The 18549-nt window shown below is 32.3% G+C and overlaps 2 protein-coding genes across 2 annotated transcripts in view; both read left to right on the plus strand.

The window, feature by feature from the left end:
• Nucleotides 1-6223, plus strand: part of LOC139521253 (retinal dehydrogenase 2-like) — a 36948-nt gene extending 30725 nt beyond the window's left edge. The window contains exons 10-14 of the mRNA XM_071314722.1: nt 854-1018; nt 2378-2535; nt 3508-3582; nt 3864-3903; nt 5325-6223. Of these exons, the coding sequence (XP_071170823.1) occupies nt 854-1018; nt 2378-2535; nt 3508-3582; nt 3864-3903; nt 5325-5357 (471 nt within the window). The 3' untranslated portion in view covers nt 5358-6223. The remainder of the gene's footprint in view (nt 1-853; nt 1019-2377; nt 2536-3507; nt 3583-3863; nt 3904-5324) is intronic.
• Nucleotides 6224-12719: 6496 nt separating this feature from the next.
• On the plus strand, nt 12720-14706 carry LOC139521249 (uncharacterized). The gene is made up of 2 exons (XM_071314714.1): nt 12720-13143; nt 13591-14706. Exons 1-2 carry the CDS (start codon nt 12821-12823, stop codon nt 14564-14566), a joined length of 1299 nt encoding a protein of 432 aa, XP_071170815.1. The 5' UTR covers nt 12720-12820; the 3' UTR covers nt 14567-14706.
• The last annotated feature ends 3843 nt before the right edge of the window (nt 14707-18549 follow it).

Consider the following 18549-nt stretch of genomic DNA (forward strand, 5'->3'; position numbering starts at 1 on the left):
TTGGGTATGAAAAATCTTTATATTGTGCTACCTTAATATAAGTACTTTTTCTACCAAAAATAATGCCAATCAGAATCTAAATGATAAATCACGCAACCCTGCTTTAATTTATTTTTGAAAACAATCTTTTAAAGTGCACTCAAGTTTTTGTTCATGGTTTTTGATCACTGAATTATCAAACTACTCATGTGCTTTTTTTATGTACACTTGGTTTTCCAAGGTATTTTAATATCATGAAAATAGTAATAAATGCATGCATGTATGTATTTAAATCAAGGAACAATGTATTCCAGTGGAATTACAGTGGTAAAATTTTCCAATGTCATTATTCCAGTGGAATTACAGTGGTAAAATTTTCAAATGTCATTCCAATGGAATCGCCAATCAAATTCCACTGGAACTTTTAGTTTTATATGATTTACCAGTGGAATTCCAATGGATCATTGGAAACTAGTGGAATTCCAGTGGAATCAACTGGTATTCCACTGGAATTCCATTGATATTTTCTATGGGGTAAAAACCTGGCAATAATTTCTAGATTTACAGTATTTATTCAAGTAGACATAGACGGGTAGTAATTCAGCCATGTTTGTGACAATTTAATGAGAAACTTCCAAGTTTTGATACATAACTATATTAAAGATTTAAATGGATTTAAAAAAAAAAAGCTTAGCTTTAAGGCACTAAAACAGAAGGTATGGAAAGAATTGGAATTGGAGACATAGTCTTAAAATTGACCACTAACTGACCACTTATATAAAGAGGTGAAATGTATTATTTTTAGAATCCAGGAACTCTGTCTTATTTTGCATACTCCCTTAAAAATTATTTACATTAGCGTTTTATCCTTTAGGTTGACGAAGAACAGTTCAATAAGATATTAGGCTTGATTGAGAGTGGGAAGAAAGAAGGAGCCAAGTTAAACTGTGGAGGTTCTAAAGCTGCAGACAAAGGATATTTTATCCAGCCAACTGTCTTCTCTGATGTAACAGATAACATGAAAATTGCTAAGGAAGAGGTATTCATATCTTAATCTTTTACACTCTTTAAAAATGTTTCTGATTGACTTGGAAAGCTCTATAGATGCAACATATTTATAAAGTTTTATTTTCAGCTATTAATATATGTTCAAAAATATAATAAAAATGATAGGTCACTGAGCTTTTTCTCTATCTACAGGTTTGTGACAAAATGACACATTTTGTATAGATTATATAGGAAAAAACACCATTTTGTGATAAGAAACTAAACTAAATGATAGAATTGTATTATAAATTTTGAAAAGATAGCTTTCAGACAATGCTTTGAGAATATCAAAAGAAAATATAGGGTCACTACATTATCCCGGCTAAAATACAAAATAGGAAAATTCTATGTAGATTCTTTCAGAAAATAAACTGTTTTAGAGTTACCTCCCCTTAAAATGCCAATTTGAAAACATTTTTAATATTTATAAGTTATATTCTTATGAACTGTTCCTATCAAATAAACATTTACATTATATATCTGCATTCCTGCTTTAAATTTTGATAATTTGATAGAAAATCTGGACCTTAGGTTCTCTGTTTTTTTCACAATCCAAGATGGCGAAAGACACCAGAAGACTGTTAACCAAGATTAGCTTCAGTCTTCCGTAGCTTTGTGTTTATGTTTGAAAAGTATGATGCAACCTTAAAACAAAATGGTTGCCAAAAAATAGTGTTCAATTACATTCTGCCTGCCAATGTTTTTGATCCCATTGGAATTAAACAAGAAGTGTAATATAAATACTTGGGTCAACGTGTTCTATATAAATGATGGATATGACACGAAGATGTGGTTTAATTGCCAATGAGACAACTCTCCACCAAAGACCAAATGTTAAAGAAGTTTTACAACTATAGATCACTATACAGCCTTCAACAATGCGTCAAACCCTTAAAATATAGTCAGCTATAATGTAAAACAATTCAAACAAGAAAAGTAATGGCCTGATGGCCATATATATATATATATATATATATATATATTATATATAAACAAGTCTAAATTGAAAACTACATTCAAACCTATGATTTCATTGGATAAAAACCGTATTTTTTATACGTGTGCATGTAAAACAAATTACTTTGTAGAAGGGTCTATTTATAGCACAAACAATATTTTCCAAAAGACCAAAAATATGAAAAAGTATATTTTAACAAAATGCATTTGACTAACAGGTCGAACAACTGATGTTCTGAAACCCTGCTGACTGCCATTGGCGATTGCCAAATAAATGGATCACAAGATGTAACAAAATGGATCGAAATATTATTTCACTACAAAATAGATATTTATATAGAGATTGTTGTCACTTAAATTGGGTTATTATTATTTGTTTATAAATCTTTGTCAGATATTTGGTCCAGTCCAACAGATCTTCAAGTTTAAAGATATGGATGAAGTATTGGAGAGAGCCAACAATACCTGTTATGGTCTAGGTGCAGCAGTATTTACAAATGATATCAACAAAGCCATGATGTTTTCACAAGGTGTACAGGCTGGCTCTGTATGGTAAGTTATATCCCTGTACAAATGGTTACTTCGTCAACACAACTTTAGAGCTGTCTTGGTATGCCTATATTACTTTTTAGCTCATTGCCCTTTAATCAAAAATTTTCCCATTGACCGACCGGTATTAGCATTTTTGCCTATTGTTTGGTAAATTTGAAAAGATAGATAGACTTGTTTAGATAGCAAAAATTATCAACAAGACAAGATCTACAAATAAATCATCATTGCTGAATTTATTACGAGGTATTTATTATTGCGAAATATGCAACAGAGTTGTTAACGCAATCATTTAAACTTGCATTTTGAAATAACTAAAATGACAAAATCGCAACAATTTCTGAATTTACAGTAGTTATTGGAGTTATTGCCCTTCATAAGATTATATTTATCTTTTTTTTGCCTTTTATCTTTAAAACTATAACAGATACAAATGTAAATATAAACTTTCAAAAGCAAAAATGATCAGAAGGAAAAAGATCTACAAATATGTCAACATGACTGAAATTGTAAGTTTTAACTCTTCATAGAGTTATTGCCCTTTCACAATGATTTTTACCTTAAAGTGGCCATTGTTCAAGATTCAGGTGAGTGACACTGACTATTTATAAGGCTGAACAAAGGAGAGATAACTCATCATTTTTCAACAGAACATATTTTTAATTTTATTTAAATTAATGCATTAAATTAAAATATTGTGTTTTTTTACTCATTGAAAAATCAACAACATATGTAAGACAGATTATTTTTAGAGTTTTTAAACGCAATTACAAATGAAACTTTATGTTTCTTTATAAGATGTTTTAAAAAGTCTACAGTTGTAGCATTTATTTACAAACATCTATATAATGATAAGAAATATGTTTCAATATTCACCTTTTGTGTATGAAAATTCTAATGGGATGTATTGCAGGTAAAATAAATGTATGCTGTTTTATTATATCACAATAATTAAGGAATGTTTTTGTATTTCAGGATAAATTGTTACAATGTAGTCAGTGCCCAAGCTCCCTTTGGAGGATTTAAAATGTCTGGACTGGGTAGAGAATTGTAAGTAAAATTTTCTATATAGGAATAAATATAAATATTGCAAAACCGCAAAATTAGATATCCACGAAAATGTAGTTTTTATTAATCCTAGAAAGTTGGTACCCACGAAAATAAATGAATTCACAGTAATATACTTACGCTCCAAATGGACTGTATAGTAGTCAGAATTTATGAATGAGATCAATAGGTAAATGGCTAATGACAACTGTATATATGGACTGTTCACAATATATCTGTTTAAAGTTTGTTGATTCTGCTAAAAAGGAATTTGATTATTACAGGGGAGAATATGGAATAACACAGTACTATGAAGTTAAGAATGTAAGTGTTAAATATCTGTAATGAAGGGAAGCAATAACACATATTACTTCATTTCAACTTAAGTTTTAGAATATGGTCAAACCTGCTATAAAGGTCATCTCTTTCAAGTGAAAGCCTGTCCTGTCACCCTACAATTGTCCTGCTGTAATAATATCTATACATTTTGACCCTCAATTGAAAGGCCATCTTATAAGTTCAATTTCTGTATTCCCAAGGGTGACCTTTATACACAGGTTTTATATTATATGAACAATATGAAGCATTGAGCAAACAGATTACAAATAAAACTGTCAACAGTACAGGAGGGAAACAAAATCAATGTTAGTTTATACTGTATATACTCACACTAGGAATACATACAAAAGATGCACCCTTATAAGGCATAGGAGCCAACACTGATGAAAAAACACAGCTTATTTAACAAATTTAAGGTATATATTTACACTAACAAGTTTCTGAATCTTGATTATACATATAATGCATAAGTCACTATATATTTTATGTGTGGTTACAATGTACTAAATATGTATTGCTTAGAGAAAATTGGCCGGTTTGAGGAGTCATATTTTCATAGATTTAAAGTCATTCGTTTTGCAATGACTTTTGTGGCTTGCAGTATCAACAAAGTTTAGTATCCAAAGAATATCTTTTGTGAGTATTTTAAACAACAAAGATGTGTTAAAGAGACAACAACCCAACCAACGAGCCTTCATGAGTCTTCAAGGCAGCAAGAAAATCTAATATCCTTAGGTGGGCTCGGCTGGTCCCTTAGCAATAAGGAATACAAGTTCAGCAAAATGGACGCCATTTATAATTCCCCAACTCCAAAACATACAAATAAAGCAAAATAAATGAAAACACCTGTCGCAAGTCAGGAACATTCATGGGCACATAAACGTGGGGATAGTACTGTTTTTATGCCCCACCTAAGATAGAAGAGGGGCATTATGTTTTCTGGTCTGTGCATCTGTTAGTCCGTTCGTCTGTCTGTCCCGCTTCAGGTTAAAGTTTTTGTTCAATGTAGTTTTTGATGAAGTTGAAGTCCAATCAACTTGAGACTTAGTACACATGTGCCTTATGATATAATCTTTCTAATTTTAATGCCAAATTAGAGTTTTGACCCCAATTTCAAGGTTTACTGAACATAGAAAATGATAGTGCAAATTTCAGGTTAAAATTTTTAGTCAAGGTAGTTTTTGATGAAGTTGAAGTCAAATCAACTCGAAACTTAGTATACATTTTCCCTATGATATGATCATTCTAATTTAAATGCCAAATTAGAGATTTTATTCCAATTTCACGGTCCACTAAACATAGAAAATGATAGTGCGAGTGGGGCATCCGTGTACTATGGACACATTCTTGTTATATTCCTCATTTAGTAAACTATGTACAAATGAAATGTATTTTGTTTCTTTCAGGTTGTTGTCAAGATTCCACAAAAGAATTCTTAAGGATGTTCGCCACTCTCTTAAAAGACTGACTACAAATGTGTATTTATCAAACTCTGTTAAATTTAAATATTGAACACTCTGCTTAAACTAAATCAAAATATGTAGGAATATTTTGAATTATTGAAAATTAATGTTGTTATAATTCAACAAATACTGTTTATTTAAAAGTTGCTAAATGATAGAAATACTGCTTATATAAAGATTGTAAAACAATAAAACAAACACTGTTTTTATGAAGGTTGTAAAATAAGCAGAATGCCTTGATATATAACCACAGCAGATATTTTATAAAGTATTTTTTTATATTTTGATACTTTTGCAGCAACATAACTGCAAAGTTTACTTGCATGACTTTAAAAACTTAGTTTTGACTCATCTTTGCATTCTTTATGGTTTAAGAAAGTTTTCTTTAACTTGATATTGCCATTTTTTACTGTGTAAGAATTAGCATGTTTACCTACTTGTTATACCAATGTTGTGAATGTGTTAATGTTTGTTATTAAGTTTTGTGTTTTACCCCCTCATTTTAAAGAGGAGAGTTTTACAACAATAATAATATGATTTGTTTTTAAAGGATTGTAGATTGTTAATGTTAGTTAGTTCAATTAAAAACTACACAAAATAATTTTGAACGCCATAATAGTCGGTGCTTTTCATTTACTCATTATTGGATTAAAAACCCAATACATTAGCTTCAGGATATTGTTAGATTGTTCTTCAATTGCAAGATACATGTAACTCTAGTCTGTATATGATAAATTTGGATCGTCAACCTGTTGTTTATTTCAAATTATGTTTGTTATATCATACAGTCTGTATCCAGATATATGAAGTATTAGAAAAGAGCAATAAATGAATAATTCCTATGTGTTTTGTCTTTTATATATATGCACTGTCTTTATGGAATATTATAAGTTGCTACTTCTTGTCACTTTAAAGTTTTTATACATTTTAACCTATATATGAAAGAATTTTCTCTGAATTTTTCTTGGATTAAAAACAAACACCTTCATAATTTAATTTCATACCTGTTTTTTTATAGAAATATTTGGTTTAAGTGCAAATCTGCATGAGAATTAAACTGTGTCAAAGTGGTGAAAACAATACAGTCAAATATCTGCTCAAGTTTACATTAATTTTAGTTAAAAAAAAAAGATTACATGTGCACCAGTTGAATGTTTGGTTCCTTTGCCTGTTTTGGTATTGTAAAAAGTAAAATAACAAAAATACTAAACTCCAAGGAAAAATTCAAAACGGAAATTAAATCCCTAATCAAAGGCAAAATTAAATGATAAAATCCATCAAACCAATGGACAGCAACTGTCATATTCCTGACTTGGTACAGGCATTCTCAAATGTAGAAAATGGTGTAAGACATAATTTAGTTAAAATGCACTGGCAATTCATAATTAAGGGGAGTTAACTCTGTAATTTACTATCATTCAAACCAAAATGTATCTGGATATTTTGTGAATTACCACACACACAGAAATGAAAGACCTACCACTTCTAAACCAGGATGAGTGTTATAAACTCAAAAATAGGAGATATAAAAAAAGAAGAAGTGTTGGTATCAGATGCTGTTTTATCTCAGTTTACATGCTGTCTACTCATGTGTGTGTTTAGAAATATTATCAAATTATAGTTGGTCACAGATTATGCGCTGTCTGCTCTTGTGTGTGTTTGGAAATGTAATAAATTTATATTTGGTCACAGATTATGTGCTTTCTGCTCATGTGTGTGTTTAGAATTGGTATTAATTTATGATTAGTCACAGATTGCATGCTGTCTGCTCATGTGTGTGTTTAGAATTGGTATCGATTTAGATTTAGTCACAGATTAGGTGCTGTCTGCTCATGTGTCTGTTAAAGATAGGTATCAATTTATATTTGGTCATAAATAATGTGCTGTCTGTTCATGTGTGTGTTAAGAATTGGTATCAATTGATATTTGGTCACATATTACAAGCAGTCTGTTCATGTGCGTGTTTAGAATTTGTATCAATTTATATTTGGTCACAGATTACGTGCTGTCTGCTCATGTGTGTGTTTAGAATTTGTATCAATTTATACTTGGTCACACATTAGGAGCAGTCTGTATAGTTTTTGTTTACAATTGGTATCAATTTATATTTGGTCACATATTACATGCTGTCTGCTCATATATGTGTGTATTTAGAATTGATATCAATTTATATTTGGTCATATATTACTTATTGTCTGCTCATATGTGCATGTGTGTGTTTAGAATTTGTATCAATATGTATTTGGTCATATATTACTTGCTGTCTGCTCATATATGCATGTGTGTGTTTAGAATTGATATTAATTTATATTTGGTCATATATTATGTTCTGTCTGCTCATATGAGTGTGTTTAGAATTGGTATCAATATATATTTGGTCACATATTACGTGCTGTCTGCTCATATATGTGTGTACTTAGTATTGATATCAATTTATATTTGGTCATATATTATGTACTGTCTGCTCATGTGTGTGTTTAGAATTGGTATCAATATATATTTGGTCACTTATTACGTGCTGTCTGCTCATATAAGTGGGTGTTTAGAATTTGTATCAATATGTATTTGGTCACATATTACAGTCTCTCTTCTCATGTGTGTGTGTTTAGAATTGGGATCAATATATATTTGGTCACATATTACGTTCTCTCTTCTCATGTGAGTGTATTGAGAAATGGTTTCAATATATGTTTGGTCACATATTACGTGCTGTCTTCTCATATGTGTGTATTTAGAATTGGTATCAATATATATTTGGTCACATATTACGGTCTCTCTTCTCATATATGTGTGTATTTAGAATTGATATCCATTGATATTTGGTCATATATTATGTCCTGTCTGCTCATATAAGTGTGTGTTTAGAATTGGTATCAATTTATATTTGGTCACATATTACGTTCTCTCTTCTCATGTGTGTGTATTTAGAAATGGTATCAATATATATTTGGTCATATATTACGTTCTCTCTTCTCATGTGTGTGTATTTAGAATTGGAATCAATATAAATTTGGTCACATATTACGTGCTGTCTTCTATGTGTGTATTTAGAATTGGTCTCAATATATATTTGGTCACATCACCAGCCCAGTAGTCAGCACTTCGGTGTTGACATGAATATCAATTATGTGGTCATTTTTATAAATTTCCTGTTTACAAAACTTTGAATTTTTCGAAAAACTAAGGACTTTCTTATCCCAGGAATAGATTACCTAAACCGTATTTGGCACCACTTTTTGGAATTTTGGGTCCTCAATGCTCTTCAACTTTGTACTTGTTTGGCTTTATAACTATTTTGATATGAGCGTCACTGATGAGTCTTATGTAGACGAAACGCGCGTCTGGCGTACTAAATTATAATCCTGGTACCTTTGATAACTAATTACGTTCTCTCTTCTCGTGTGGGAGTATTTAGAATTGGTATCAATATAAAATTGGTCACATATTACGTGCTGTCTTCTCCTATGTGTGTATTTAGAATTGGTCTCAATATATTTTTGGTCACATATTACGTTCTCTCTTCTCATGTGAGTGTATTAAGAAATGGTATCAATATATACTTGGTCACATAGTATGTGCTGTCTGCTGATATATGTGTGTGTTTAGAATTGGTATCAATTATGTGTGTATTTAGAAATGGTATCAATATATATTTGGTCACATATTATGTGCTGTTTACTGATATATGTGCGTGTTTAGAATTGGTATCAATTTATATTTGGTCACATATTACGTGCTGTCTTCTCATATGTGTGTATTTAGAATTAGTATAAATATATATTTGGTCATATATTACGTTCTCTCTGCTCATGTGCGTGTATTTAGAAAGATATCAATTTATATTTGGTCACATATTACGTCCTCTCTGCTCATGTGCGTGTATTTAGAGTTGGTAAAAATATATATTTGGTCACATATTACATTCTCTCTGCTCATGTGCGTGTATTTAGAACAGGTATCCATATATATTTGGTCATATATTACGTGCTGTTTGCTCATATGTGTGTATTTAGAATTGATATTAATATATATTTGGTCACATATTACATGATGTCTGCTCATGTGTGTGTTTATAGAATTGGTATCAATTTATATTTGGTCACATATTACGTGCTGTCTGTTTATGTGTGTATTTAGAAGAAATATAAAAAAAAAAAGAAGATGTGGTATGATTGCCAATGAAACAACTCATCACAAGAGACCAAAATGACACAGAAATAAACAACTATAGGTCATCGTACGGCCTTCAACCATAAGCAAAGCCTATATCGCATAGTCAGCTATAAAAGGTCCCAAAATGACAATGTAAAACAATTCAAACGAGAAAACTGACGGCCTTACTTATGTACAAAAAATGAAGTATCAATTTATATTTGGTCACATATTACGTGCTTTCTGCTCATGTGTGTGTTTATAATTGGTATCAATTTATGTTTGGTCACATATTACGTGCTGTCTGCTCATATAAGTGTGTGTTTAGAATTGGTATCAATTTATATTTTGTCACATATTACGTGCTGTCTGCTCATATGGCTTTGCTCCCCCTTTTTTAAATACTAAATTAGCTAGCTATGATTTTATATTTTTATCTGCATGAACAGTATTATTTTATTTGCTTATGTCATGTATGTTCTTTTAATATCCTGCTGTAATGTATGTATGTTTGTCTTAATATGTGGTCTTAAATATGCTTTGTGTGTAATTTATTATAATGTCGATTTTAAAAGCTCACTCACTAGAGCTTGTCGGTTACTTTGTTTAATATGTATCGACAATAAATAAAACTTTGATTTGATTTGATTTGATTTGATTTGATTTGGTTTGATTTGATTTACTCTGTTCATGTATGTAAATTTAGAAGTGGTATCAATTTTTATTTGGTCATAGATTATGTGTGCTGTCTTCTCATGTGTATGTATTCTGAATTTGTATCAATTATAGTTGGTCACAGACAGCGTACAATTGAGTCTTTTTTCATTGAACTATAGTCTCCCTCATTATTTCAAGATCTGACATAACACTTTATTCAGATTTAAATGGACAAAGAGTGTTGTGGTAAGAATTGACAGTTCAGTATCATCATGATCATTATAATCAAATAGTTATCAAAAGTACCAGGATTATAATTGTATACGCCAGACGCGCGTTTCGTCTACATACGACTCATCAGTGACGCTCAGATCAAAATAGTTAAAAAGCCAAATAAATGCCAGATGTTAATTTGGATTCAGATTTCCCACAAAAAAAAACTAGAGGCTCTAAAGAGCCTGTGTCGCTCACCTTGGTACATTTGTATATGTGAATATATGGATTCGTGACAAAATTGTGTTTTGGTGATGGTGATATGTTTGTAGATCTAACTTTACTGAACATTCTTGCTGCGTACATATATCCCCATCTATAATGATTGGCCCAGTAGTTTCAGTTAAAAGTGTTAGTAAAAATTTACAAATTTTATGAAAATTGTTAAAAATTGACTATCGATTCGTCTGAAATTTTCAGGGCAGATAGATCTTGACCTGATAAACAATTTAACCCATGTCAGTTTTGCTCTTAATGCTTTTGTTTTTGAGTTATAAGCCAAAAACTGCATTTTATCCCATGTTCTATTTTTAGCCATGGCAGCCATATTGGTAGGTTGACCAGGTCAACGGACACAATTTTTAAACTAGATACCCCAATGATGATTGTTGCCAAGTTTGGTTTAATATGGCGCAGTAGTTTCAGAGGAGAAGATTTTTGTAAAAGATAACTAAGATTTACGAAAAATGGTTAAAAATTGACTATAAAGGGCAATAACTCCTAAAGGGGTCATTTGACCATTTCGGTAATGTTGACTTATTTGTAAATCTTATTTTGCTGAACATTATTGCTGTTTACAGTTTATCTCTATCTATAATATTTTTCAAGATAATAACCAAAAACAGCAAAATTTCCTTAAAATTACCAATTTAGGGGTAGCAACCCAACAACAGGTTGTTCGATTCATCTGAAATTTTCAGGGCAGATAGATCTTGACCTGATAAACAATTTTACCCCATGTCAGAATTGCTCTAAATGCTTTGGTTTTTGAGTTATAAGCCAAAAACTGCATTTTACCCCTATGTTCTATTTTTAGCCATGGCGGCCATCTTGGTAGGTTGACCGGGTCACCGGACACAATTTTTAAACTAGATACCCCAATGATGATTGTGGCCAAGTTTGGTTTAATATGGCGCAGTAGTTTCAGAGGAGAAGATTTTTGTAAAAGATAACTAAGATTTACGAAAAATGGTTAAAAATTGACTATAAAGGGCAATAACTCCTAAAGGGGTCATTTGACCATTTCGGTAATGTTGACTTATTTGTAAATCTTATTTTGCTGAACATAATGGCTGTTTACAGTTTATCTCTATCTATAATATTTTTCAAGATAATAACCAAAAACAGCAAAATTTCCTTAAAATTACCAATTTAGGGGTAGCAACCCAACAACAGGTTGTTCGATTCATCTGAAATTTTCAGGGCAGATAGATCTTGACCTGATAAACAATTTTACCCCATGTCAGAATTGCTCTAAATGCTTTGGTTTTTGAGTTATAAGCCAAAAACTGCATTTTACCCCTATGTTCTATTTTTAGCCATGGCGGCCATCTTGGTTGGTTGACCGGGTCACCGGACACAATTTTTAAACTAGATACCCCAATGATGATTGTGGCCAAGTTTGGTTTAATTTGGCCTAGTAGTTTCAGAGGAGAAGATTTTTGTAAAAGTTAACGCAGGACGACGACGGACGACGACAGACGCCGGACGCAAAGTGATGAGAAAAGCTCACTTGGCCCTTCGGGCCAGGTGAGCTAAAAAAACAACCAAGGAACATACATTATAGCATATTCCCATTGTGACATACATATATATATTACGGGTTTTCATTATGGACGAAAAGCAGGAGACACTCCTTTTGTCGATGCAGCCGTCTTCACCGTTTGTCTGTAGTATCAGACTGAAGATCAGTAATAATACCCCCTTCACATACACGAATGTTTCTTACGAATGCTAACGAATCACCAAAATTTACAAGATTCGTTAAACTTTAACGAATCTTTTGCGAATAAACCACTTTTACGAGTGATTTGCGAGTGCTTTACGATTGGTTACGATTTACTAAGAATGAATGCGATGCTTTTACGATAACAGTAGACGATTCATTGCGAATAGATACGAGCAATTAACGAATGCATACGAGTGTTTTGCGAGCACAATACGAATGGTAACGATCTGATCCAAGTTTTTACGATTGGTTAACGAATAGTTTACGATAGCCCACGAACATTTGCGATTGAGTTACGAGTGTTTTACGAATGTTTATTTTTTTTGCAATGGGAAATGCATGCACTCATATAGATAGTAGGCCATACAGTCTCATTTATTATCCATGTAAACATTCGGAGTAACAAGACATGTCTTACGAGAGAAATAAATTATTACTCTTCCATAACTTCCTTCGACTTCTTCTTCCACTGGCACAGAGGGCAGAGGAAGAAAATCAACAACTGTTTCCTCTTTATTTTAGGAGGAGGAGGAGGCGGACTCAACGTAGATTTTGGTGCAGGCCATGGCTCATCAGAAGAACTTTGTTTGGACAATATGACCAACTCCTGCATGAGCTTAACCGGGAAGATGCGTCTGGTTACAGAAACTTTTTAAGAGTTGATGCCGACTTGTTTGGGGAGATACTTGACAGAATTACCCCTGCAATCAGAAAAAGCTCTACCTCTTTCAGGTAAGTACTTCAATTTTCAAGCAAAATAAAACAGAAATGTACATTAAGAATAATAGTTAGTTTTATTTTGTATGCTGACTATATCATATGAATATCCGACGGTGCCGAAGGACGAGGCTTGGATTTTCCGCATGATATAGTCAGTTTAGAAAACCATACTAACTGTTTTTTCAGAAATTCATATCTAAGTAAAAAGGTCAGCAAAACAATCTTTTAAAAAATTTTCCTTAAGCACTTTGCTTCTAAATAATTCAATTTAATACAAAGTGAACAAAGTACGTGTTAGTAACGCCCCAAATAACGTTCGTATTCATATGGAAGTGGGTATATTAAACTGTCTTGTCTTTTGTTATTCTAATGTATGACACATTTCCAGTTTACCTTTTATGCGACAAAAAATATTCTTTTAATTGCATTGTAAGTTTAGATAAATATTTCTCGTTACAGGGAACCACTTGAACCAGGACTGAAGTTAGCCGTTACACTCAGACATTTGGCTACCGGTTCCACGTATGCTGATCTTATGTATGCCTTTCGTGTTGCCCGGAACTCCATATCACTCTTTGTGCCTAAAGTCTGCGAAGCAATTTACTTAGCATACAAAGATGAAGTCATGCCGGATGAGATTACGACGGAAGATTGGATGCGTATAGCATCTGACTTTGAAAGAATATGGAACCTCCCACACGCTTGTGGTGCTTTGGATGGGAAGCACATTAGAATAAGAAAACCGCCTAACTCGGGGTCGTTATTTTTTAACTACAAACATTTCTTCTCTACAGTGATGATGGCTCTAGTTGATGCAGATTATAAGTTTATTTGGCTGAGTGTGGGCTCATACGGAAGTGCATCTGATAGCCAGATATTTAGGGACTCGGAACTACGACCAATGTTAGAAGATGGAACTTTGGATCTTCCGCCTCCCTCCCCTCTTCCAAATGGTGAAACAGATATTCCTTATTTTCTTATTGGCGATGACGCATTTCCTCTCCGATCATGGATGATGAAACCCTATTCAAGAAAACGTTTAGACCACGATGAGCGCATCTTTAACTATAGGTTGTCCCGTGCACGTAGAATTGTGGAGAATGCTTTTGGCATTCTTGCCATGAGATTTCAGATTTTGATTGGAACTATGCAACAACTGCCAGAAACAGTAGATTTAATCGTACTGTCTTGTACTACTCTTCATAACTTACTTCGGATAAGGAAACGTGCTGATCTACAACTGTTTGCTGACGAAGAAGACAACAATCATAATTTAATAGAGGGACAATGGCGACAAGGTGCGCAACTTACCGACGGAGACCCAGGGTATCAGAGAAATTTTGGTAACGCTGCTGGAATTGATCAAAGGAACTATCTTAAAAATTACTTCAACTCGGAAGCAGGCGCCGTAGATTGGCAAGAGAACATGATTTGACTGGTTCAGAAACATTGATTGTTTTGAATGCATCAGTATTGTGTTAATTGATGTAATGTTTAAAAATAAAAATTTAGATATAGATAGGACTATAAAAAATCTCAGAATGAGGTTCTATCATAATGAATAATTCACTCCAACTTTGTTTGACATACACTTTATAATACAAATTTGTTGCAATACTAGTACTTGGAATGGTATTTAAGGGATAGAATATGAGTGAAGACGGGGAATGTGTCAAAGAGGCAACGACCCAACACGCGCAAAAAAGAATAGGTTGAGTTTAAACACAAACTTTGATAAGCATCAATAAATGAGTTTCAGAATGATTTTGACATTTAAGCTAAACGACGGTTGTCACACTTGAAGCAGGAGCTGCTAACCCTTCCAGGGTACTTGAGTTCACCACATTTTGTTTTTGTTTGGGGTCCATGTTGCTTTGTTTTTAGTTTTTGTTATGTTGTTATTTGTGTTGCCTGTTGTGTATTTGCCATGGCATTGTCTTCTTTGTGGTTTATGATTATTGATTGCTCCTTAGTGTGTTCGAATTTGATTTACAACTAAATGTACATTGAAAAGGGCACAGGCGCCAAGTAATGGCAAAAGATTCCGTTTGCATATAACACTTTTCAGCGATGTCATTTTTTATTGGTTTTGTTTAAAAATTTTGGTTCCTAAAATAAACAACATAAACAAATGTGGATTAACCTGTTTCTTTTCATTCTCAAAAAAAGCTACAAATTTTCTACAATCTACAAATAGTTATACATTTAAAGGTTCTCTATTCAAGATTTTCCTAAATCTTTTAGAATAAAAACAAAACCCCAATTTTATCGTCAAATCATTTGTTAAATATTCCTATTTGTAAAACATTCGCAAAGCACTCGCAAAGCAGTCGCAAAGTATTCGTATACATTCGTAAAGCAATCGGATATATTCGTAAAGCACTCGCGTGAATTCGTATCAATTCGTTAATCCATCGCAAAGCGATCGTAAACTGCTCGCAACTATTCGTAAATGAATCGTTAAACATTCTTAAATCAAACTGTTCACGATTTCTTGCGAATGATTTACGAGTTGTTGCGATCGGTTAACGATGCATTAACGAATTGTTGCGAGTGATTTGCGAGCTCTTTACGAATGAAATGATTCGTGGACATTCGTGTAAAATTTTTGGCATGTCCAAAAATTTCCAAATAGTTTTACGAATCGATACGATTGTCTGCGAATGTCTACGATTTGTTTAAGAGTGGTTTACGATTGCTTGCGAGTGATTTACGATTGCTTGCGAGTGGTTTACGATTGCTTGCGAATGCTTGCATTTGATAAAACAAACAACATTCGTAAGGAATCGTAAGACACATTCGTGTATGTGAAGGGGGTATAACTAACTTTGTATAATTATTATACGGTTAATATTGCTGAATAAAAAAAGTATGCGCTTCTCAACGTTCAGTGGCAACTATATCATATAGATATAGGAAGATGTGGTATAAGTGCCAATGAGACAACTCTCCATCCAAGTAGCAATTTATAAAAGTAAATATTTATAGGTCAAGGTACGGCCTTCAACATATTTTAGACGAGAGTCAGACCAATTAAACAATTGAAAAGATAGTTTGATCCGAAATTAAGGGTTCGAAATTTGAACTTTCAATAGAATTAAGAGCACGTTGAATAAAAGCAAAAAATTGTAAATCCGCATACCGTTAGTCAAATGTGAGCTAGATTGTTCGAGGCCATTCAGCCGCAGTGTAATGTACTATCAATCTCGATGTGCAAACTTGATTTACAGTTTTTATGTATGAACAAAATATATCATTCCTAGCGACAAAAAAAAACCAAAGTTATAACTATTAAGATCAATGTAAATTGTATATATATATATATAACTTAAGACTATATATATAAAAAAAACTGTTATATTCAAAAATATATAATATGTTGTTGTTTGAATATGGATTGACACCAATTCTATATAATTAAATGTATAAATCAGCCAAACCATTTTAGAATAGTCTGCACATTTGAGTCAGCAATGCTTTGTTAACCTATTAATCAGCGGATTTCGACCCCCTGCTTCTGTGATATATGACATACTTCATCCACTTTGAATATCAATAATCAAACAATCTAGTTGAAATATATCTCTGATTACGTTATACTGCATACATATGAGCAGTATTTAACGTAATCAAATATTTTAATTAGATTGATCTATATAGTGTTCAAACATTTGACTTTTCTACACTTTACAAAAGTCTCACCCATTCTATACTAACAAAACAAATTGAAAGAGCTGGTCCTAATTTGTCTTATAAGAAGCGATGACCAACGAAGATGGAATAAAATAGAATAATGTTGTACTGCTATAGTCACAGCGCCCTAAAGCTGAGCTGAATAATTTCATTTAATTTGTATACAATGATTACAAATTCAATATGGTTGTTTAATACAATTGCAAATGGGGGAAAACAGAAAGAAAACAATACAATTAAATAAAAAAAATCAAACCATTCAATTAAGACCAGCAATAAAAACTACTGAGCTGGTACATTTAACAATATATGAGGTACAGTCACCCAGTAGATAAAAGTATATGGTCGTCAGAAGAGATACGGCAAATCGTACTTTGTAAAAAAATCAATCTAACTCAAACAAAAAATTCTCTGAAACTAATAATAGCAATATGCTTCTTGATTGCCAACATATGTTTCAACAAACAATTGGAATTCAAATAGGAACCAAATGTGCCAATCTATCCCTTGGTTTATATAGCTTTCCTGTCATGATTTCCTTGTGAGCGGTTTGCTGTTCAAAAGGAGGCATTTGAACCAAAATCTTAGGTTCAAAGTGGTAAAGTTCAAATTATCCCTTTGAAAATTTTACGGACCGTGCCATCACAAGTTGGTTGACTGTCAAATATGGAATATCTGTTTCACAGATGGCGACTAACTAAAACGCGATTAAAAACTTGTTCAATACGAAACCTTTGAAAAGAAGGCAGTGGCTATTTTACCGGCTTCCGGCAAACTCCGAGGCTTAGGTGCTATTTTACCGGCTCCACCAAAATAGCAATTTGTATAGAGTTTTGCTATTTTGCCGGTCTTATTTCAGATTTTTATTCAAGACTATCATAAAATATCTTTTTAAGGAAACTAATTTGCACAAATTTTATAGTTGGCTTGATGTCAATAATTTTTTTGTTCGCCTTGCCTACCTAGTCATTCAATTTTGATGAACTGCATTCATTAAATTACATGTACATACGTTTAGTTCTGTTGAACATTGAAAAAAAAAATGGAGAACAACAAATTTGTTATCAAACAAAATCGATTTTTGACTGATACATGTGATAATATTGTGCGCTACAGTCGATTTTTTGAGTACTTTGAAACGTGAAACTAGAACTACAAAAATCATGAAAACCAGACAAAACATTAATAATAATCTTAAGTCTATGGTGCAATAACATATAAGATTATAATGAAAATAATATATTGTACACACGATGCATATAAATCTGGCTATTGACATCATTTATTCTATGAATGTTGAATACTGAAATGTATATAATTGCAAATTTTGCAAAAGTGATGCAGACACAAAAAGAAAAGTGTACGTTCAGTTCATGTATGCAGTGGCAGCACCTTTCTGGTGCCAGACTTAAAAGATATTCACCAAAAAGCAAGCCACTGGTTTTGTAACGCCACGGTAAAGCAGTTTAAGGTTGTTGGGTGTTACTTCGTTTTGATTAAAAACTAATTAAAATAGGATATTTTTTTTTATTATAAGTCAGTTTTATCAGAATGTCGTTTTTTTTTATATATAGGTTCGCATGCTTTGCTTATGTTAAAAGAAATATTTGTTAGACTTCCTATTAAAGAAAAGAAAGTACTAGTATAAATTTTAAAAAATTAAGCTTTTTTTTTTAGACTTCCGATTAAAGAGAAAAAAGTTCTAGACTTGTATCAATTTTAATA

Source organism: Mytilus edulis, chromosome 4 (assembly GCF_963676685.1).
Source record: "Mytilus edulis chromosome 4, xbMytEdul2.2, whole genome shotgun sequence".
NCBI classification, from domain to species: Eukaryota; Metazoa; Mollusca; class Bivalvia; order Mytilida; family Mytilidae; genus Mytilus; species Mytilus edulis.